This window comes from Elephas maximus, chromosome 22, assembly GCF_024166365.1.
Source record: "Elephas maximus indicus isolate mEleMax1 chromosome 22, mEleMax1 primary haplotype, whole genome shotgun sequence".
Lineage (NCBI taxonomy): Eukaryota > Metazoa > Chordata > Mammalia > Proboscidea > Elephantidae > Elephas > Elephas maximus.
This window is the reverse complement of record NC_064840.1, coordinates 75,328,340-75,352,141: the sequence shown is the minus strand read 5'-3', so window position 1 is coordinate 75,352,141 and position 23,802 is coordinate 75,328,340. Positions and strand designations below refer to the sequence as shown.

Sequence of the window (23,802 nt, the reverse complement as noted above, 5' to 3'; positions counted from 1 at the left end):
GTGCATTCGTGTTTTTAAAATATCACCTAAAATGAGCTCAGCGTCACATTTTTCTTCCTAACTTGCATTTTTTTTTGTTTTGTTTTTTTTCATAAGGCACAATCACGAGGAAAGGGTGATGGTTCATGTTGCTTTTGGGAGACAGCTGAGCTTGCAAGAAAATGAGCCACTAGTATTTCCTACATGTCCTGCCCGTTCTACTTCCTCAACTTGCAGGAGTGTGAGACTTCTAGGCCCTGGATGCACTCTTTTGCCTTTTCATTTTTTCATGAAAGCCAGACATGATATACCAGGTAATAGGGATGTGAATAGGCCTTGAGTGTGAAGTTTTATGTTAATGTGAATTTGGCTAGGACTTGGGCTGTGTTTAATATTTGCTATAGCTACAGGCTCATAGCCTACCATTGCCGTCGAGTGGATTCCGGCTCAGAGCTAGCCTGTAGGACAGAGTAGAACTGCCCCATAGAGCTTCCAAGGAGGACCTGGTGGATTCAAACTGCTGACCTTTTGGTTAGCAGCTGTAGCACTTAACCACTACACCACCAACGGGTTTGGTTTTGGTTTTATAGCTGCGGGTGTCAGAAGCTTGAATTTCCTCTACTGGCTTTACTTTTGTCTCTACTCTTGTCTTTGGAAGGAGTCCTGATGGCATGTGGTTAAAGCTCTCAGCTGCTAACCGAAAGGTTTTGGGTTCAAACTCACCAGCTGCTCCTTGGGAGGAAGACGTGGCAGTTTGCTTCCGGAAAGATTTACCGCCTTGGAAACCCTGTGAGGGCAGTTACTTAGTCCTATGGGGTTGCTATGAGTCAGAATTGACTTGACAGAAGCAGGTTTGTTTTTTAATTGACTTTGGCTTTCCCTATGGTTGTTGTTAGCTGTTGTTGAGTCAGCCCCTGACTAACAGCGACTCTGCACAACAGAACATCACCCTGTCCTGCCATCCCCATGACGGCACTGTTGTGACTCACAGGGTTTTAATTGGCTGATTTTTGAAAGTAGATTGCCAGGGCTTTCTTCCTACTCTGCCTTAGCCTGGAAGCCCTGTTGAACCCTGTTCAGTATCACAGCAACATGCAAGCCTCCACGGACAGAGCTATGGTGGCTGTGCTTGAAGGGCATTGGCCAGAAATCGAACTCAGGTCCCCGAAGGTGGGAATTCTATCACCGAAACTAAAAGCCCTTAAATTAGATCTGAACCTTGCATCTCTTTCAGCTTCAATCCCATTACTACACTGCAGCTCTGTTCCTGTGGTGGTAGAGTTTGGAGGAAGGAAAGTGTCTATCATCCTATAAATCTTAGTCTTTTAGTGGGCCTCTACCTGAGCACTGACCTCCTTCACAATAGGTTTTTAGTCCCCTGCCCTCCACGCCCTCTCCCCTTAACAGGAAGGCTAAAGAGGAAGGCTAGAGGGGGCTGGAATCGGATCATTGTCCTCAGGCTGATCAAGTGAGATAATGCTTGAGAGTCAGAATCCACTCGATGGCAGCTAACAACAAAGCCACAGGGTCTGAAGAGCAGCCTTTATTACAGAGAACGCGCTGGGTGTATTTCAGACTGGTTACTTTCCACCTCCCCCTGCCAGAGGCACCAGTGACTTTTCCTGACTCTTTTTTTATTTTTCTTTTCTTCACCTTGAGGAGCTGGTGGTGTTCTGGAAGTAAAACCCACGAGTGTTGGGCGTTCCTGTGAGACTGCAGCCCCCAGGAGCCTCACAATCACGCTGGTCCACGCTCTGTCTCCAGCTAGCTGCTCCTGCACCAGGTAAGCTGATCTGGGCTGTGATTCTCTGCTATTGCCTGTCTCTCAGGAGCTGGAGTTGGCCCTTTGCCCTGATACCTCAATTCCCTGGTGGGCCCAAGGAAAGTCATTGATTTTCAGGTTGTTGAGCATTTTTCCCTCCAGACATGGGTGACAACTGCCGAGCTTGTTAGATGTAGGAGTTAAAACTGCAAGCCTTCCATACACCCCCTTTCAATAGTGACAGTACGGTAGAGGCAGAGCTTCTCAAAGGAAAAGAAGTATATCGGTCCTTCCACCCCACTGAGAGTTGGCATGCTATTTTATTATAATTTTATGTTATTTTTAGAAACATAAATTTAGACCTAAATTCCATATCTGGAGAGAGACAAATAGAGAGAGATGATTTTTTTTAATGGGCATTTAGATTGGCTAAAGAATGTGGAAGTAAAAGGGAAGTGGTTGGCATTCTGGAAATAAAGGTCTGTGCATAAAAATACCTCAGAGACATGCTAGGCATACAGCCCACTCTGATGGAAATAAACCTCATTAGGATAGAATTTGGATCCCTGGTGGCACAGTGGTTAAGTGTTTAGCTGCTAACCCAAAGGTCGGCAGTTTGAATCCACCAGCTGCTCTTTGGAAATTCTGTGGGCGAGTTCTACTCTGTCCTCTGGGGTCCTCCAAGGCAACAGATTTTTTTTTTTTTTTTTTTTTTGGTTTAGGATAACCAAAAAACCAAACCAAACCCAGTGTCATCGAGTCAATTTTGACTCAGCGACCCTATAGGACAGAGTTTAGGATAACATTTAAGAAAGATTGCAGTCTTATTTTTTATCCCCAGAACTTGACTTTCCTAAACATGTAGCATTGACCCAAAACAAACAAACAAACAAATAAACAAACAAAAAAAACCCCACAAAAACCTGTTGCCGTTGAGTGGATTCCAATACAGGACAAAGTAAAAGTGCCCATAGAGCTTCCTAGGAGCAACTTGTGGCTTCGAACTGGCAACTTTTTGGTTAGCAGCTGTAGCTCTTAGCCTCTGTGCCAAAAGGCTTCCCCAGCACTGACCAAAAAAACACCTGTTGCCATCATGTCCACTCTGACACACGGCAACCCTATAGGACAGAGTAGAGCCGTCCCACAGAGTTTCCAAGGAGCACCTGGTAGATTCGAACTGCCAACCTTTTGGTTAGCAGCCATAGCTCTTAACTACTATGTCACCAGGGTTTCCATAGCATTGACAGGGGTATCCAAATTTAACAATATGGGAAGGGGTTGTTAAACTCGAGACCTCAAAAGGACCTCACTGTAAAGTGAGAATTGTAAAGGAAATAGAATGAGTTCTGATGTTAGTCTGCAGGTCCTCTTTACTGAGAATTTGGTAATAAAAGCCTAAGGGAGTCTTCATACCAGCCCTTCCCGGATCCACCTCTGCCATCCTGCTTCTTCTGGTCTGAAGACCGCCTGGCTAGAGCTGCTGGTGCTTGCTTCATACTGATGACTCATAGCGACCCCATGTGACAGAGGAGAACTGCCCCTTAGAGTTTTCTAGGATCTAATCATTACGGGAACAGATTGCCAGGTCTTTTTTCTTTTGAAGCATGGAGCCACTGGGGGGGTTCAAACAGCCAACCTACCTAGCACTTAATCATTGTGCCACCAGGGCTCCTTCTATTACTCTTAGCTTTTTAATGATTATTTGAAGAATGGTTGTGTGACATTTTGGGTTTCTGTCTCTGAAACGCAGTACACGGTCTCTGCCTCCTTTCTACCAGGCATTTTATCTTCCCAGAGATATGTTCTCTGGTACCTGTGGGCATGCTAAGAGCTTTTGGGCCACCTTTTGACAGGAAGTATCTCACCTCCTGTTTGGAGCACCAAGAAGTGCCTGTGGAACTGAACACCTTCCTCAGAAGTATCAGGTCATTAACGTGTGTTATATTCTTTCTGCACCCAAGTTTGTGTTGAAACTTGAAGAATGTGATTTAAAAAATGAGATGAAAGTGTGAAATTCTGGCAGGATGGCAGAAGGCGAAGGGCATTCTTCTGAGGTCAAGCCTGAAACATCCCCCCACCCCCTTTCCTCCACTGTAGGTCTGGGGAAACAGCTTGTTAGGTGCTCAAAAGAGGTCTGTAGCTAAGGCTCACATCAGTAGAGATGGAGCAGAAGTGGGCATTGTTACATCAGTACTTCCACTGGGTAGCATCCATATCTTTTCCTCCCGTGTCTTGTGTTGAATCAAGAGGAACAAGAAAAACAAATCACTTATGTATGGGGTCTTCCCTCAAAATTACATATTATGAAAGAGGAAATACTGTGAATTAATGAGTATATAGCAAGCATACCTAATTTAGAAACAGGAAAAGATGAGATTTTTATCTGTCCCGTATTATCTGCCCTGCTTCAATAACCCTTATTTTCCTTTTTACTTCTCTTTTTCTTTTTTAATGTCCTAGATGGGAAGAGGAATGAGTTATCAGACAAATTTAGATTTTGCAAACTATTGCACTGATGAAAGTATTATTGAGATGCTTTGTTAAGGAAGATTTTCAACACAGAGATGTGTCATTTCCTTTCCTCATGGACCAGATGCTGAAATAGTATGTAATAAAGATTTTAGGTTTCATTTGTAAAGAGAGAGAAGTGGATAAATCAGTGCTGCCTTCCTTAAGACAATAGGTAAAAGGTTTATTTTAATGTTGTCTCCAGAATTGTTTTTTTAATGTGTCATATATAATATCTGTGTGTGTGTATCTATCTATTTGTCTGTCTATCTATCTATCTAAAAGGAGTTCTGGGGGCACAGTGGTTGGAACTCACCAGCCACTCTGCAGGAGAAAGATGAGGCAGTCTGCTTCCTTAAAGATTTCAGCCTTGGGAACCGTAGCGGGCAGTTCTACCCTTGATGGCAGTGGGTTTTTTTTTTTTTTTTTGGTTGGTGTGTCTGTGTGTGTGTCTACAAATATTTATATATACACATGGGCACATACAATTTTCTGGTAGAATATTTTGTTTTGTATTTGTTTTTTGTTCATTTTAATGATAAATATCAGACATTTCTGCTAGGTTCTATGAGTGAAAAACGTGTACGTGAATAAATATACATGAAATATACTAAATACTTGGTAGTTTAAATTAGCAAGACATTTCTTCATAAAATTGTGCATATTTAATTTTTTTATATTGGCTTTATTCAGAAATATGATTTAGCATATTTTAATTGCTTTTGGTATCTTTTATGTACCACTTTGGTACTCAGCCAATTCCCTGTTTTTACCTTCACTTGTTCATATAGCAAATATTGGCTGGGCATCTACAATACACACTTCACTGAACTGCTTGTGGGGAAGGAATATGGGGGATAAAATACATGTTCTCCCTTCAGGGAGTTCATGATCTAAGGCATATAACCAAATAGGCGTAATATAATTTGATCACCTTAAGTGGCATCAAAGTGCTTCAGATAACTGCTGTGGGAATACCTGAAAGGACAAAACTGCATTAAGGGGAGAAATGACTGTCAAAAACATCTTCATGGAGATGTTAGAATCTAGGCTCATCTTGAAGAATGGGTAAGATTTACACAGTGTGAAGTGGGGCTTGGTATCTCATTGGTCATGCGAGAATAGCAATAGAAAAGTCATAGACGTGAGAGGACGGATGTTTTATACCATGGTTCGGAGCTGAGACTCCGAAACTACGCCACCTGAGTTTAAATCTCAGCTCCACTACTTCCTAGTTGTGTAGCATTAACGACACAAACCATTTGTAGGTTTTGGCTTCCAAACCTGTAAAAAGGGGAAAATAATACTACACATCTTATTGAGCTGCTATGAGGATAAAATAAGAAAGTTCCATATTTTTTTTAACGGTACTTTTAAATCATGGGGATTCATTTGTTGACTGTTTTCTGTGTACCACGAAAGTCACAAAAAATTATTTTTAAAACTCGTAGTAAATCTTTGAGTTGATATTGCGTATAAAGAAACTACAATTCAAAGAGGTTAAAGATTTCCCGACGGTCATACAGCTGGGAAACTGTCCAGCCCAAATTCAAATCTAGATTTCAAATTCTAAAATTGATGCTCTCTCCCCTCACTACCAAGAAAGAGCACCAGCTGAATCCGCACAATACGGACGTTTCCATTTCGTATAGACAGGTTTCTTAAGCGTGGAACTATTTATTTCACACATAAGTTAATTCTGTTTCACCTGACATACATTTTTAACTGGCTTACAAAAAAAAAAAAAAAATTTTTTTTTTAATGAAATTGAAGTTTTTGTAAGGAAGGTTATAAAGTGAATATTTATTCCAAATCTTAAAGATGAAATAAACTTTAAATGTATGATGAAAAATCTGAATAGGGAACAATCTTTGAAGAGAGAATGTTCATCATATATGGAAAGAAAGATAGTAAATATCCATGACATATAAAGAGTTTATTCACGTATATACATAAAAGATAGGTTCTCTGGGATGTATAAGAAATGTGTATGAATAAACAATAAACCAAGAAGAAAAAAATAATAATCACGTAAAAATATACCTTCCACACTAAAATATCATCATCTCTACTAGTAAAACATTAAAAAAGAGGAGGAAAATATAAGAGTTCCATTATAGGAAAATGGCAAAATAAATAAGATACATATATTTGATGAATGGTGGCTTAAACGGTTTAAGTGCTTGACTACTAGCTGAAAAATTGGCCCTTCAAACCCACCCACAGCCTCAGAAGAAAGCCCTGTTGATCTCCTTCCTAAAGGTCATAGCCTTGAAAACCCTGTGGAGTAGCTCTACTCTGCACACATGGGGTCCCATGAGTTGGAATAGACTCGATAACAACTAACAAGAACGACAGTCATTGTAAACATGAAAACACCACATAAGGAATGAACATGTTGATACGATCTAAAGAGAAAAGCAAAATGGCAATAATATGTACACTATGATATCAACTAGAAACCCTGGTGGCATGGTGGTTAAGCGCTACGGCTGCTAACCCAAAGGTCGACAGTTCAAATCCACCAGGCGCTCCTTAGGAACTCTGTAGGGTGGTTCTACTCTGTCCTATAGGGTCGCTGTGAGTCAAAATCAGCTCCATGACAATGAGTTTGGTGTTTTTGTGATACCAACTATATTCATGATGATTATGTACAAAGACTTGAATTTAATCTGAAAATGAAGGTACTTTTTCTTGTGTTAAGGTGATGGGAATGACAAAAATTTTGTCCCAGCCAATCTGTAACATTGCTATTCTGTTTTTATAACTAAAAATAGGAGAAAGTAAAGGTAGTTCTAAACAAGTCATCAGTGAAATTCTTTCATTATGGTTTTTCTCCTGTTGCAGTTTCACTCACTTTTATGAAAAGCTGATATTGCAGAGATGTGTTTCACTTCTGTGAGAAAGTGCTTTTAATAGATTATACAAACGCAGGAGATTTCATAATTCTTTCTCAGTGCATTGACATTTGGTAGGAAAAGTAACTTTATGTGAAGGTGCTTTTTCTCCCTCCTTTGGAAATGATATTTAACGTTGGAAATGATATTTAAAGGCACGCTTGAATTGTGTCTATTGGTCACTGGTGGCTGGCAAAGCCTCTTATGTTTGTTTACTCTGACATGACTAAAAAAATTCAGATGATGATAATGAGAGTAAAGAGCTGGAGGAACGTGGAATAACTGATGCCTTTGGGGGGGAGAGGGAATCGATTGTTGGGGTGATTTTTTTGTTTCAGTTTGTTAGATGTACACAATTCATTTTATTTTCCAATGAGTAAAAGAACTTTTACAACTTCCACATTAGTGAAACATATACTTTTCTTAAGGCATAACCCCAGATGTGAAGTTCAGTCATCTTGCAAAATACTTTGTCTTTTATTTTTTTGTCTTTGTCACTCATTTATTTACTCAAACGTTTGTAAGGGCACCTACTAATTACCAGGAGCTGCTCTTATCACTGAACTAAAGAGATAAATCCTGTATTTTGGATGTAACTGCAGCAAGAGGAGGCAGACGATAAAGAAGATAAGTCAGGGAAACATTTTATATTAGATGATGATGCGTTCTTAGAGAAAAATCTAGCCAGGAAGGGGACGAGGAAGTGAAACAGGGTATAGGCAGTCCGGAGGAGAGCGGAGCTGTTCCTAAGTCTGTCTTTATGACAAATTTGTAGGTAAATCAGAACAGGTGCACACAGTTCTTACTTAGCATCCGTTAGTCAAATGTTTGTCTTAGTATATAGTATATATTTTACTTTTCTATGCATATAAACACTTATGAAACACTTTCAAACTGGGCAATGTTTTCATGAGCATCACAAAGTAGTGAGTGTGTTCGTTACTATGAACTACTGCATTTAACTCAAATTTTTAATATAATAGGCTTTATGGCAATTCCTTGTTCAGTACTAGTTGTCTGTAAGTCAGACATTCCTGACCCAGGGACTGCCTGTAGTCAAAATTTGAAAAGCAATGTTTAAGGGCCACCCTGAGAGTGAGATTTTAGTCTGTACCTGAGTGCCATGGGAAGCAAAGCTCAGGTTTTGAGCAGGAAGTGACAAGATCTGACTTCCTCTTTAAGGGTACCATGCTGGAGGCTGTGGGGAGGATGAAGTGGAGGCAGTATAAATACAGCTGGAAGACCAGTGCTATGAACTGGATTCTGTCTCCTCTCCTACAAAATATGCATTGAATTAATTCCTAGCCTTTGTAGGTGTGTATGTGATCCAAAACAGGGTTTTCTTTTTTGTGTGTTAATTAAGTCATAACAGTGAGGGGTTGGGTGTCCCAAACTGAATCATTTCTGAGGTATAAAAAGACCAGAAGAGTTGTGAGTCACTCACAGGGGGAAGAGAAAGACAAAAGAGAGAGATGCATCTACTAGTCCAGGGAAGCCAAGGGTTGCTGGCAGCTACTAGAAGCTGCAATCATCAGAAAAGGACCTTCCCTAGAACCATGCCCTAAACTCAAACTTCTAGCCTCCTGAACTGTGGGAAAATAAATTTCTGTTCTTTAAAGCCAGCCACTTGTGGTATTTCTATTATGGGCAGCGCTAGGTAACTAAGACAACCAGTTAGAGAGCTATTAAAATAGTTGAGGTGAGAATAAGATGATGGTACTTGGACCAGAATGGCAGTGGAGGTGCTCATGAGAAGCACTTGGCTTTTGCATGGGGCTTGAAAGCAAACCAACAGGATTTAATAAGGGATTGGATATGGAGCGTAGAGGATGTGGCAGATGGAGGCCAAGGACGACACCTAGGTTTGGGTTATACCTGTATTAGAAATCCAAGTAGAGATATTAAGCAGTTGAATGTATGGGTCTGGAGAGGTCTAGGCAGGAGATACTCATTTAAGAATCATCAAGGGTATAGATTGTACTTAAAACAATGAGGCAAAAGAGATAAATAAGGGAATGAATATAGAGGGAAGAGAAAAGAGAATAAAACTGAGGCCTGGCACTCACTGATATTAAGAGATTGGGGAGTTGAGAGGAATAAGCAGAAAAAAGTAAAACTCCCCTCAATGTAATATCTCAGTGCAACCATCAGCATCTGTCTTCTCAACAGAAGACCCTTCATTTTTATACATTTACTATTTTTTGATGTCTCCAGAATCTGCTTCTGCCGCCATCATTTAAATAAAACAGCTCCAGTCCCACACAGCAGGCTATGGATGTCCTCACATGATATCTTTTTTTTAATTCCTTTCATTTCCATGACCCTGACTGCCTCTTGTTCTTCTCCCTCACTGTCAAAGCATTCTTCCTTGTCTTTAGTACTGGTTCTTCTTCCTCTACCTGCCCATTAAATATGTTTGTTCTCGAGTTTAGGTTCCTTATATTTTTTCTTGAAAAATATGTTATACTGTTTGATTTTTTTCTCCTATTTTTTGTTAAAGTTTTATATCTTAACACTTGATCATGAGTTATTTTCAATTTTCATGTCCTCTTTTTAATTGCCTCTTGGGTGTTTCTCTTAGCTGCCTTCCACATTGCCACTACCCAAGATGCCTGGCTGGGGTAGATGAAAAGGAAATTCAAAAATTAAGATAGAGTGGAAAGAATGGATTAAAGGAATGTTTAGAAAGCAGGAAGTCAAGACTTGCTAAGGTCTCGGATCTCGGGGTCTCGGGGTTTCGGGGTCTCGGGTCTTGCGGATGAGTGGTTTACAACACAGACCCGACTTCTGGTTTGAGTGATTGCTTTGCTAGCTCTTACCTCTGTCTCGCAAATATGCCTGACTGAATCATATATTCCTTGTTACACAGTAATAAGCAGATGATAGTAGTAAATGGTTATAATAACAAATAAAGAATACTGAATATACCATAGGCTTCCAGAAGAAGGAGTAAATCAGTCTTAGAAGAAATGCAACCAGAACGCTCCTTAGAAGTGAGCTTGAGAAGACTTTGCCTATCTTACTTTGGACACATCATCAGGAAAGACCAATCACCAAAAAAGGACATCTTGTTTGGTAAAGCTGAGCGTTGGCAAAAATGCAGGAAACCCTCAATGGGATGGGCTGGCACAATAGTCACAACAATGAATATGAACATGCCAACGAACATGAAGATAGCACAGGACTGGGCAACATTTCCTTTTGTTATACATAATGTTACCATGAATTGGAGCCAACTCACCACCAGTTAACAACAACATAACAAATAATTCATATAAATGGACGATATGCTGACATCTGTCTCAGAAGAAGTACAGCCAAAATGCTCCTTAGAAGCGAGGATAACAAGACTTCGTCTCACATACTTTGGACATGTTATCAGGAGCGACCAGTCCCTGGAGGAGGACATTATGCTTGGTAAAGTGGAGGGTCAGTGGAACAGAGGAAGACCCTCAAGGAGATGGATTGACACAGTGGCTACTACAATGGGTTCAAGCATAACAACGATTATAAGGATGGCACAGGACCAGGGAGTGTTTCGTTCTGTTGTGCTTAAGGTTGCTATGAGTCAGAACCGACTCGACACACCTAACAACAATAGCAACTAGTTGCATTAAAAAAAAAAAAATTCTGATTCTGAGATGTGAGATCTGAGCTGGATATATTGGTTCTACCAGTACGCAGGTAGTGTGGTTCAAGCCTTGAAGGTAGATGAGATTCCCAGACAGAGTATGAAGACTAAGGGCAAAAGGCAGTAACAGCGGGAAATGCCAGCAACCCTATGATGGCACCATCCGTGACAAACCTAATCTTTTCTTTTTCTGGAAAAATAATGCTAATATTTCATGATGCTCTCCCGCTGTAAACTGCCCCCAGAAAACAAGCAGAACTTCCCATGACGTGCCAAAGTAGCCAGAAGGGGAAGACTTTTCAACAGATTTTAGTGTTCATCTTACTTCCAGCCTTCTGCTCCTGTCAGGGGTTTTATATAACCCAGTGTGGTCAGCTAGGTAATCCATCCACAGACATTTACGAGATATTTTTCAAAGTTTTAATCTACCCAAACAGACTGTAGTTTGAGATATAGTAATCTGGAAAATATTATCATCTATATTGTTGTTGGTAGGTGCCATCGAGTTAGTTTCAACTCATAGCGACCCTATGCCCAACAGAATGAAACACTGCCCGGTCCCGAGCCATCCTTACAATTGTTGTTATGCTTGAGCTCATTATTGCAGCCTCTGTGTCAATCCATCTTGTGGAGAGTCTTCCTCTTTTCCACTGACCCTGTACTCTGCAAAGCATGATGTCATTCTCCAGGGACTGATCTCTTCTGACATGTCCAAAGTATGTAAGACACAGTCTCGCCATCCTGGCTTCCAAGGAGCATTCTGGCTGTACTTCCACTAATACAGATTTATTCATTCTTTTTTTTTTTGGCAGTCCGTGGTATATTCAATATTCTTTGCCAATACCACAATTCAAAGGCGTCAATTCTTCTTCGGTCTTCCTCATTCATTGTCCAGCTTTCGCGTGCATATGATGTGATTGAAAATTTCAAGGTGATATCTTTGCCTTTCAAAGAGGTCCTTTGCAGCAGATTTGCCAGTGCAATATGTCTTTTGATTTCTTGACTGCTGCTTCCATGGGTGTTGATAGTGGATTCAAGTAAAATGAAATCCTTGACAACTGGACAATCATTTCTCCATTGATCATGATGTTGCCCATTGGTTCAGTTGTGAGGATTTTTGTTTTCTTTATGTTGAGGTGTAATCCACACTGAAGGCTATGGTCTTTGATCCTCATTAGTAAGTGTTTCAGGTCCTCTTCACTTTCAGCCCTTCTATAGATGAGGATGATCATCTATAGAAGCCTATAAAAGATAGATCAAAGTTGAGAGATTTAAAGAAAAACAAATTTGAACTCAGTCTCTATCTCTGCGTGAAAGGGAAAAAAAGCAAGATCTTTAATGGACAATATATGTAGATTGTGATGCCAGCTGTATAAAACCAGGTCATGACTGCCAAAAGAAAAATATTTTTTTGTTTATTTTTACTTAATTTGTGTAGATAACAACTTCAATTTATATTTTGGATAGTTTGTGAAAGCAAGACTGATTAATGTGATCAGAAAAATGAAAGAAAAAATCCACAAGCAGGATGGCAGTGAGCCATTCCTGCTGGATCCTCTGCCTTTTAGTTTGTGCTTCCATGATACTGATCCAGTCTACAGTCCCATATTGTCCATGCTATCATGGCTTTTAATACGTTGTTTTCCATTCCTGGATTATTCTTCTTACCCAAATCACTGTTCATTTCTCAAAATTCTAACAAGGTGTCATCTTTTCTGTGTTCCTACCTTTACTACTCACTTTCCCAGTGGACTTACTCACTCTTTCTTTTGTCTATATCTGTGCCTTGTATGTATATGTATCACGGTGTCAGGTGATTATCAAGTTTATTGTCTCCCGTATTAGTATGAGGTCTTTGATGGTTGAGAATATTATATACACATTGATCCTGTTGACTTACAGAGTACTTGATACAATAACACACAATATGAATTTGTTGAACTGAGCTGCATAGAGATACAGATACTTCCATCTTATTAAAGTCATTGATTGAAAACAGTACCTTCCATCTCTGTTTTCATTATGTAGCAACTGGCATTCTAGGGTTCACCTAAAAAAAAATGCATGTTTGTAATTTTCCCCCAGAAAAGTCCTTTAAGCTAATTTGGCCCCTGTAGTTTCTGTGCTGCAGGTTTATATGAAAGACCATGTGGAGCTTCTGAGCAAATACACAAATATAATTAACCTTTTTCCTCCTTTAGGCCAACTAGACCCCTGAGTTATCCTTCTGGAACTGCCACTGTCTCTTCTCTTTAAAATAATAAAATGTTTAACTTTGGTTGAAAAAAAGCATTCTTAATTGCTTTAACAAAGGCCTGTAATGCATATATAAAGTCTTTAACAAAGGCCTTTAATGCATATATAAAGAACTAGACACACAGAGTGGAATACATTCCCCCAAACAACTCTGAGGAATGTATACTGGTGCTGAAGCTCATGAAGATACCTTTTTCCCCCATGATAGCAGGTCTTCGTTTAAAGGTGTCTTAACAGGCAGGTTGCTGGAGGCAGATATTACAGAGAGAGGGGATGGGGGAGAGAGAGGTTAGGGCTCCTGTCTCTCCATCTACGGTCAGGATATGTGTTAAACAGTGGTTCTTAAAGAGGGCTGGGTGTTTGGAAATATGCAGGGATGAGGCTTGCTTTGTTTTTTAAGAGGGGAGAAAGAAGAGGGATTAGGAGGCAGAGCAATGATTGCACATGGTTAAGCTCTCCATTGTAAACTGAAAGGTTGGTGGTTCGAAACCACCCAATGGCTTGACAGAAGAAAAGACCTGGCAATAAAAATATGCTACCATAAAGATTACATCCAAGAAAACTCAGTGGAGCAGCTCTGCTTTGTCATATTGGGTTGTTATGAGTCAGAATCGACTTGACGGCACCCAAGAACAGCAACTGACATTTAGTGGGTGAGAGCCAGGGATGATAAACCTCCTACACAACCAAAACAGTTCCACACAAAAAGAACTGTCCCCCCAAATTATTGGTACCATTCCCTTTAGAAATACAGAGGGATGTGGCCTAAGCTAGTTGTCAACTGGACATGACAAAATAAAAACAAATACTGGTTAGGCAGTGAGTGGCAATGTCACAACAGCAGAGCACAATCTCTTTTCCCTAAGACTTGGTTCATGTTCAAGGAGGCTATCAAATGAGTAAGACAAACGTAGAATATGAAAAAAAATCGAAATCACGTACAAAACCTACTTGCCAAGAAATTCCCTACCATCAAAAGCGCACCATTTTGATCCCTCTATCCTCCAAATGGCAGCGTTTTATTCTGTTGTACCATAGGGTCGCTGTGAGTAGGAATCGACTCAATGGCACCTAACAACAACCATCTTTATGGTGAGCAGATCACCAGGTCTTTTCTCCCTCAGAGAGCCTGGTGAGTCCAAACCTCCGACCTTTAGATTAGCAGTCAAGGGCTTTAACTACTGTGTCACCAGGGCTCCCCTACATATGGTAGACATACAAATTTAACTAATTAAGTATATTTATCTTCTTCTTAAAATTGCATTCTAATCATAAATTTCAATTTGACATGAAAAAAAAGCCTTAAGCATATATTTTTCCATTTGTTTGATAGAAGCCTTAAGCATATATTCTTCCATTTGTTTGATAGAAGCATGGAGCAGTGGGACAGATTTACCAATGAACAGGAGGAAGCGGATAACCGCTCAGAACCTGTGAGATTTGACGCTCGCTCAATGACAGCTTTGATTCCTCAGAGTAAGTAGAGGGGGGGTATGGGGATGCCCACGGAGGTTGTTATTAGAGTTGTTGACAATATGTAAAATTATAGTCTTGAGATTTATCTTAAACATGTATGAATGTTAAAATAGCAGCTATCTGATGAGTCTACCCCTCTCTTGAGACAGAACAGAAAATGAGCTTAAACCATTAAGTAAAGATCCATTGCATTAGGTTAAATTGGTTCACAATAGATTGACATTTCTGATTTCCAAGTCTCAATACCAGTCCTAGAGATGACTATGGTCTTACCATCATGAACTAATATTTAAAAATTGTAGGTGGTAGGTATTGAAACACACGTTTGTACAGGTTACAACTGGAAATCAAAAGAAGCGCTATTCAGCTGTAGCTGGACAGGCTTGTTCAAGGAGGCAGGACAAAGGACTTCATAATTCCACTAAGTTTTGGAAACCTTGGCGACTTAGTGGTTAAGAGCTATGGCGGGGGGGGGGGGGGAAAGCCCATTGCGGTCCAGTCAATCCTGCCTCATAGCGACCCTATAGAACAGCGTAGAACTGCCCCATAGAGTTCCCAAGAAGCGCCTGGTGGATTTGAACTGCCAACCTTTTACCAAGGTAATAGATGAGATGAAGGCAGTCACAGAGACATTTCAGTAAGAGGAAGTAACATATGCAAAGATAAAGGGCTGTGAATGAGTTCTTGGCTAGGCAAACCTGAGATACAGGTCACAACTCCAGGGCAAGGTGGACCTTTGTGCTGTGTGGAGGATGGAGGGGGGTGTGTGGCTCTAACCACAGAAGCAAAAGCAATAATAGTAAAAGCCGTTATAGGCAGAGATACTAAAATTTGAGAAGGACACAGGCATTGGGGACAAAGAAAAGGCAACAGAAACTTTTGATCCCTATTTAAAAGGTAGAATTCATACAACTTGTGATTTTAAATCGGAGATAAGGAAGAAGACGACTCGTTGGTTTCAGGCTTAGTTGACTTGGTAGGTCATCTTGCCCCGATTGTGGGTTCTTATTTTTCTTTGCTTTCTACCTTTTTGTTTGTTTTCTTTTTTATTTTTTCATCTTCTTATCTTTTCTTTTCCATTTAATCCCACATAGAACATTACTAAACAATGTCTAAACTTTTATTTAGGAGTTTGTAACCTGAAATCAAATTTTACTCCCTTTTTTTTTTTTTTTTAAATTGAACAATAAAGACAAAAGCCATAGAAAAGAATTTTGGAATAGATGTTTTATTCACCTACTCAGAGAAAGGTCATCTCATCTATTAAGTTTCCAGTCCGTATTGATTTACCTCTATCATATTTAACATCTCATTACGTGAACCACCGTTCCACATAAATGCATAATGCTAAAACGTTATTGTTACAAATGTATCTGGAAATGCCCAGAGGATGGGCTTCAGGGATCTGTTCCAAAGTTTAGTCAAAGTGAAAATGTTTGAAAAATTCATATTGTCTTAAAGTACTTGAAAATTTTTATCTTAACCCAGAATATACAATAGCCAATGTTTTCTGTCTAAAAGTAGTTTGGGCTTTTGTTTTTTAGGTCCTAAAAATGGCCCTAATCTTCAAGAGAAACTGAAGTCTTTCAAAGCTGCGTTGATTGCTCTTTATCTCCTTGTGTTTGCACTTCTCATACCTGTCATCGGAATAGTGGCAGGTACTGTATTCTAGAGTTCTGAAGCTCAGCAACTCACCTGTAATTATTTATCGCAGAAGCAAAAAAATAACTGTCCTTTGCATATGGTAGATTCATAAGGAAAACTTCATATTACAAAGTGTTTCTCAAATTTATTAACTGGAAAAATAGATTCTGAAAATTTAAGTGGAAAGGGTAGTTTTTTTTTAAGTCAAATACTACCAAAATCTCTCTCTATATATTTTTTCTGGGTCTAGCAGCATGAAAGGAAATGTATGGGTGTGACAGTGGGTGTGTGGGTGGGTGAGTGGACATGTTTCTCTCTCTGTAATGTGTGGAAATGTCAACAAAGGGGCAAGATTTAATACATATTTAAGATTTAGTTGTTTTCAGAAGTAAAATAGTTTAAGTAAGAATATGTAAAAGCAAATTAATCCTTAAATGTTTCCCCATTTTTGGTATCTATGAGAATTATTTTTTTCTATTTTATATTACCTTTTTGTAGTCAAATCTTAAAAGTTATCCTGCTACAAAGCTACTGAGATGGAACTGGGAAAGAAAACTGTTTTTGCATAATAGGCATTTACAATAAATATTTCTCCTCTCAGTTCTGATCTTCATGTTTACAGTAGAATTTAAACTATCTTTGCTAGTTCTGAATTTAATTTTTCTCTGAAATACCTGGAGTAGTATATATATTATTCCTGAAGAAGCGTAACACAAAAAAAATCCATCCATTTTAGTGATTAATGTGATTTTAAATCATTGAAGTGATTGCTATTGATTATTACAAATTTAGCAACTGAGCCTATACATTCTCACCATGAATCATAGCTTTTGTCCTTGTTGTTGTTGTTAGTTACCATCAAGTCGGTTCTGACTCACAGCGACTCTATGTACAACAAAATGAAACACTGCCTGGTCATGCATCATCTTCACAGTTTGTACCATGTTTGAGCCCATTGTTGCACCCACTCATTGAGGATTGTCCATTTCAGTCCATCTCATTGAGGATTGTCCTCCTTTTTGCTGACCCTCTACTTTACCAAGCATGATGTATACTTCTTTAGGGACTGGTCCCTCCTAATAAAATGTCCAAAGTACACAAGATGAAGTCTTGCCATCCTCACTTCTAAGGAGCATTCTGGTTGTGCTTCTTCCAAGGCAGACTTGTTCATTCTTCTGTCAGTCCATGGTATATACAATATTCTCCACCAACACCATAATTCAAAGGCATCATTCTTCCTAAGTCTTCCTTTTTCATTGTCCAGCTTTCACATGCATATAAAGCATTTGAAAACACCATGGCTTGAGTCAGGTGCACCTCAGTCCTCAAAGTGACATCTTTGCTTTTTAACACTTTAAAGAGGTCTTTTGCAGCAGATTTTCCCAATGCAACACATCGTCTGATTTCTTAACTGCTGCTTCCATGGGTGTTTATTGTGGATCCAAGTAAAATGAAAATCCTTCACAACTTCAATCTTTTCTCTGTTTATCATGATGTTGCTTATTGGTCCAGCTGTGAGGGTTTTTATTTTCTTTATGTTGAGGTGTAATCCATACTGAAGGCTGTAGTCTTTGATCTTCATCAGTAAGTGCTTCAAGTTCTCTTCCCTTTAGCAAGCAAGGTTGTGTCATCTGCATAAGGCAGGTTGTTAATGAGACCTTCTCCAACCCTCATGCTTCATTCTTCTTCATATAGTCCAACTTCTCAGATTATTTGCTCAGCATACAGAGTGAATGAGTATGGTGAAAGCATACTTTCATACAGCTCTGATGCGCACCTTTCCTGATTTTAAACTGCACACTATCTCCTTGTTCTGTTTGAATGACTGCGTCTTGGTCTATGTACAGGTTCCTCAAGAGCACAATTAGGTGTTCTGGAATTCCCATTCCTTGCAATGTTACCCATAATTGTTCAATAATTTCCACATTCTGTTGGATCATCTTTGGAATGGGCAAGTATATGAATTTCTTCCAATCAGTTGGCCAGGTAGCTAGCTGTTTTCCAAATTTCTTGGCATACGCAAGCAACCACTTCCAGTGCTGCATCCATTTGTTGAAACAACTCAGTTGGGACTCTGTCAGTTCTTGGAGGCTTGTTTTTTTGCCAATGCCTTCAGTACAGCTTGGACTTCTTCTTTCAATACCATTGGTTCTTGATCATATGCTACCTCCTGAAATGGCTGAACATCGACCAATTCTTTTTGGTACAATGGCTCTGTGTATTCCTTCCATCTTCTTCTGATGCTTCCTGTGTCATTCAATATTTTGCCCATAGAGTCCTTCAATACTGCAACTCGAGGCTTGAATTTTTTCTCCAGTTTTTTCAACTTGAGAAATGCTGTGTATTTCCCTTTTGGTTTTCTAGCTCCAGGTCTTTGCACATTTCATTATAATACTTTACTTTGTCTTCTCAAGCTGCCTTTGAAATCTTCTGCGCAGCTCTTTTACTTCATCATTTCTTCTATTAGCTTTAGCTACTCTACATTCAAGAGCAAGTTTTACAGTCTCTTCTGACATCCATTTTGGCCTTTTTTTTCTTTCCAGTCTTTTTAATGACCATTTGCTTTCTTCATGTGTGTTGTCCTTGATGTCATCCTACAGATTGTCTGGTCTTTTGTCATTAGTGTTCAATACATCCTATCTATTCTTGAGATAGTCTCTAAATTCTGATGGGATATACTCAAGGTTGTACTTTGGCTCTTGTGGATTTGTTTTAATTTTCCTCAGCTTCAACTTGAACTTGATCTGAGCAAATGATGGTCTGTTCTGCTGTCGACCCCTGGCCTTGTTCTGACTGATGATACTCAGCTTCTCCATAGTCTCTTTCCACAGATATAGTCTACTTGATTCTTGAGTATTCCATCTTCGCGGTCTATGTATAAATTGTTGTTTATGTTTTGAAAAAAGGCATTTCCAATAAGTAGGTCATTGGTCTTGCAAAATTCTGTGACGTGATCTCTGGTGTCATTTCTATCACCAACACCATATTTTCCAACTACAGATTCTTCTTTGTTTCCAACTTTTGCATTCCAATCACTAGTACTTATCACTGGATCTTGATTGCATGTTTGATAAATATTGGTAAAAATCTTCAATTTCTTCATCTTTGGCCTTAGTAGTTGGTGTGTAAATGTGCATAATAGTCACATTAACTGGTCTTCCTTATTGGCTTATGGATATTATCCTATCAATAACAGAGTTGCACTTCAGGATAGATCTTGAAATGTTCTTTTTGATGATGAATGCAACACCATTTCTCTTCAAGTTGTCATCCCTGGCATAGTAGACCATATGGTTGTCCAATTCAAAATGGCCAATACTAGTCCATTTCAGCTCATTAATGCCTAGGATACTGATGTTTATGCATTCCATTTTGGTTTTGACAGCTTTCAATTTTCCTAGATTCATGCTTTGTACATTCCACCTTCCAATTATTAATGGATGTTTGTAGCTCTTTCTTCTCATTTTGAGTGGTACCACCTCAGCAAATGAAGGTCCTAAAAGCTTTACTCCATTCATATCGTTAAAGTTGACTCTGCTTTGAGAAGGAAGCACCTCCCCAGTCCTATTTTGAGTGGAATGCCTTGTTCACCAAAGGGGGACCCTGCTGGTATTTGAAATACCAGTGGCATAGCTTCCAGGTTCAACATGCAAGCCACCACAGTACGACAAACTGACAGGCAAGTGGCAGATGAAACACATAGAATAAAATTTAGGTTTCCATATGTTGGAACCCATGCTGAAATTTATCAACTGATGCCAAAAATGAGACAAGTACAATTTGTGGAAAGTAGTAACTTTCTCATGTATGTTTAGTTAATGGATAGTCAAATATCCGTAGTGATACCTGTATTGGCTTTTCCTGTGACTCTCCCTTTTGCTTCCTACCTGATAAATGAGAACCTATTTTTAGTTTGCCTCCCATTTTATTCCAAGAGGCCTGGTAGAAGCAATATAACCAGAGATTTAAAAATCTAAGTAAGAAGAGTAAGATAAAAATATAGATATGTAAAGGTAAAATGTAATGCCCCCTAAAGTCCTGTATACTTCTAGCAGTAGGTCAAAAATTTGATAAGTATTCTAGTGCCAGTTGAAGACATAAACCTGGTCATTTAAATTAACAATTCCTACACATAATATAAAAGCAAGCCAGTTTTTTCCTGAGAAGCTTTTCTAGTACTGAGAGCAGAGAGAATTACTTCTGTGAGTCTTTGAAGAGAAGAGAACTTGTAAACTAATGACCAACACCTCAACGATGTCTTACAGTTTATATGGCCACATTTTTCATAGGGCTATTATTTAAAATGTATTTCAAAATAACCTAATGAATTTTCTCTGGGAAAAAAAAAACAGAACATTTTACTTGGGCTAAACCTGACATCCTTCAGGTACATGGCTCTTTGGAGAGTCTGGCTTGAATTAGGGATGAATTTGAGGGTTTCATCAGGGGTGTATTGGTTGCACAGTGGTTAAAACGCTCCACTGCTAACTGAAAGGTGGGCAGTTTGAATTCATCAGCCGCTCCACAGGAGAAAGATATGACAATGAACCTCTGTACAGATTTACATCCTTGGAAATCCTATGGGGCAATTCTACTCTGTCCTGTCCTATAGGGTTACTATGAGTCAGAATCGACTGGATGGCATTGGGTTTTTGGTGGGTAACTCTCCACGTCTCTGTGACTGTTAAAGTGTCAGCCATTTGCTCTGACAAGAAATAGCCTGGGAGTAAGATTCATTTTCATGTGCATACTAATCAATTTAACATGAAAATGCTCTTGAATAGAAGGCTAAATCTCCTTTGCTAGGAGGAAAGTTAAGAAAATATTTTAAGACAGAGACAAAATTCTGCTGAGAGGAATAATGACAACAACGACAGTAAAAACTGTAATAGTAACTAGCATTTTTGAGTATTTACTATACTCCTGGCACTATAAGCTTTCCACAGATTATTCTCCGACAACTACCCCCTGACCAGAGACTGCAATGTTCCTCACTACCCACACGAGGAAACTAAGACCGCCCAAAAGCAGAACTAGGACTCCCACCCATGAATTCCGACTCCTACCCTCTATACTCTACTGTCTCCCAGGGTAATTGAGTTTTCATCCCAAAATGGAGTGAGCCAATTAAAAAACCACCACCAAACACAGAGTTGCCATACCTTTAGCCAGGAAAAGTTTTTTCACAGGTAAAATTTAATGTCTATTTTGGCCATGAAAAATAAACAAAAACAAAAATAGGCCAAACAAACGATATAGTCACCTAAGTAAAAAAAAAACCTAATGTGTCTGGCATGAAACAGTTAACTTCCTGATGAGCTGAAGCTATCCCTACATTGTTTATCTAGATGCTTCTCTGATGTTTAAAATGCATACCTGAAAGATGTTCTGTTGTTGGGGATTATTAGCTCTAAGCCAGGAAGGCCATGGGTCCATTCAGAGCCAACCCCAAATGCTGCAACTTCAGATAGTACCAGAAAGAAGTCTGAAAAGAATTCAGGGTTCGGATTAAGTTCAAAATCCCTGGGCTATAAGAAAACGTTACCAAGTCAACACCTTTGTTCTAAGGTTGGCAATGATGGATATGAGGTAGTTTTTTTTTTTTTTTTTCCCTAAAACTGCAATAGGTACCTTGTAAGATTGAGATTGAGAAGAAGCTAAAAATTTTGCAATCTTAAATTCACATTAAACCACCCAGATTCACCAGTGCAACAAAGCCCACTCTGTGTATCATGCATGAGGAAAAACAACTGAATGTCTGTTTATGTCTTACTTAAGTTGTAGATCACAATATTTTTCAAAGTGACCAAAATGTAATACATCTCTCTACATGATATAAAAAAAAAATAAATAAATTAGATAAAATGTATCCTTAAAATGATAATTGGTAGGTGAAATGAAATATTGTACATAAAATATTCTATTCAAATTTAAAGTCTCTTATATATTGAATTGTATCATTTTAATTATAAACTCTACTCCATGTTTCCTTTTCTTAAAGAAGCTGCTTGATGGCTTTCATACTAGAGCATAATAATGTCACATGTCAGGAAGACATAATCTATGATTAATGTTTATAAATTGTTATGGAAACACTGAAGATTCTTTAGTTAAAAACAAAATAAATTTTTACTGGGAGAAGATATTGCCCACATGAAAGAGTAAATTGACCTATAGAATCAAAATAACACTTTCTCTGCTTTTTTTGCACAAGCCATCAAAAGGCCACACAATCTCTCTCTCCAATATTAATGGAAGAAATGAATATGTGAAAATACGATCTCTGGTATTCTTTACCTAGATTTACGATAACAAGAAGTTTTAAGAAAGCGTGGATTAAATTAGTTTTCTCTCAAGGTCTGAGGAAACTAGCAATGTTGTGTTTTTAAACCTATAAGCAAAATGTATCCTTTAACCATCAACTTGCTTTGAACTTGATATTAAATAAAAACCCTTGGTCACATGACTTTCATAAAATTAGGTCCTCCAATTCCATACTGTGAAAAATATTTGCTGTATCCATATGAAATATAGTGCTTTTTCTACCAATGAAAGTAAAATTATACTGGTGGGCAATTAGAGTAATATGGCTAGCATAGAAACTACTATAAAACTACATAAACCATAGAAACTACTATGCATGGGAACATCCAAGCCCAAAATATTTTTGATATTACACAATATTAATTTTCTATAGTTGTCAATATTGGGTTTGTAGATGCTTAAGTCACAGATATTCAATCAAAAATATTAATTGCAATAAATGCTAAAGCTCATTAAATGCTTATTATGTGTTAGGAACTGTCTAAGCTTTAATGTATGCTAGCTCATTTGACTATTTAAACACTAACTATTGGTATCTGATTATACAGATGGTGAACTAGAAGCACAGGAAGATTAAGTAACTTGAGGTCACAGCTTTGAAAGGACAGGGCCAAAATTGCTAACCCAAGTGGTTTGACCCTAGAGCCTGTGTTCTTAACTGCCACCTAAAATGCAATAATCATCATAAACAGAAACTTTTTAAGGAACAATTTCGAAATAATTTTCTTAAAGTTGTTGGATTGGGCTTCTGGTTGATAAAGTCAGAATCTATTCCCAATCAGTTTTATGTTCCTGTGATTCCTAAAGTAGTACTTGACACATAGTAGATGGTTAATAAATAAATCACAGAAAGGGTGACTGCATGAGCGATGCTGCCAACCCAGGACGTGTTCCCTACACTGAACTTAATAAATGTGATGATACGCAATCATGAAAGACACTTGTATGCCCCATTTACCCATAAATTAAAAAAAAAAAAAATTGCCACTGAGTCCGTTACAACTTATAGCAACCTATAGGACAGAGTAGAACTGCACATAAGGTTTCCGAGGCTGTAAATCTTTATGGAAGCAGAATGCCACATCTTTCTCCCAAGGAGCGGCTGGTTGGTTTGAACCGCTGACCTTTTGTTGAGCTTAATCACTGCACCACCGGGGCTCCTTATCAATAAATTGTTGTTGTTAATAGGTGCTGTTGCACCGGTTCTGACTCATAGCGATCCCGTGTAAAATAGAATGAAACGCTCCCAGTCTTGTGCCATCCTTACAATTGATCAATAAATTTGGGAGTATAAAAAAAATACACACTTAATATGTGAGTATTAC

General features: G+C 38.7%; 1 protein-coding gene across 4 annotated transcripts in view; it reads left to right on the top strand.

Annotated features, from left to right (window-relative positions):
- Positions 1-257: 257 nt before the first annotated feature.
- The window catches only part of MSR1 (macrophage scavenger receptor 1), a 90,092-nt gene continuing 66,547 nt past the window's right edge, over positions 258-23,802 (top strand). For 2 of the 4 annotated variants that reach the window (XM_049865206.1, XM_049865205.1), the window contains exons 1-4: positions 261-293; positions 1,639-1,762; positions 14,403-14,509; positions 16,054-16,167. In XM_049865206.1, the coding sequence (XP_049721163.1) occupies positions 269-293; positions 1,639-1,762; positions 14,403-14,509; positions 16,054-16,167 (370 nt within the window). In that variant the 5' untranslated portion in view covers positions 261-268. Of the gene's footprint in view, positions 294-1,638; positions 1,763-4,328; positions 4,425-14,402; positions 14,510-16,053; positions 16,168-23,802 lie in introns of those variants that run through there. The other 2 variants (XM_049865202.1, XM_049865203.1) reach the window with 2 other exon arrangements.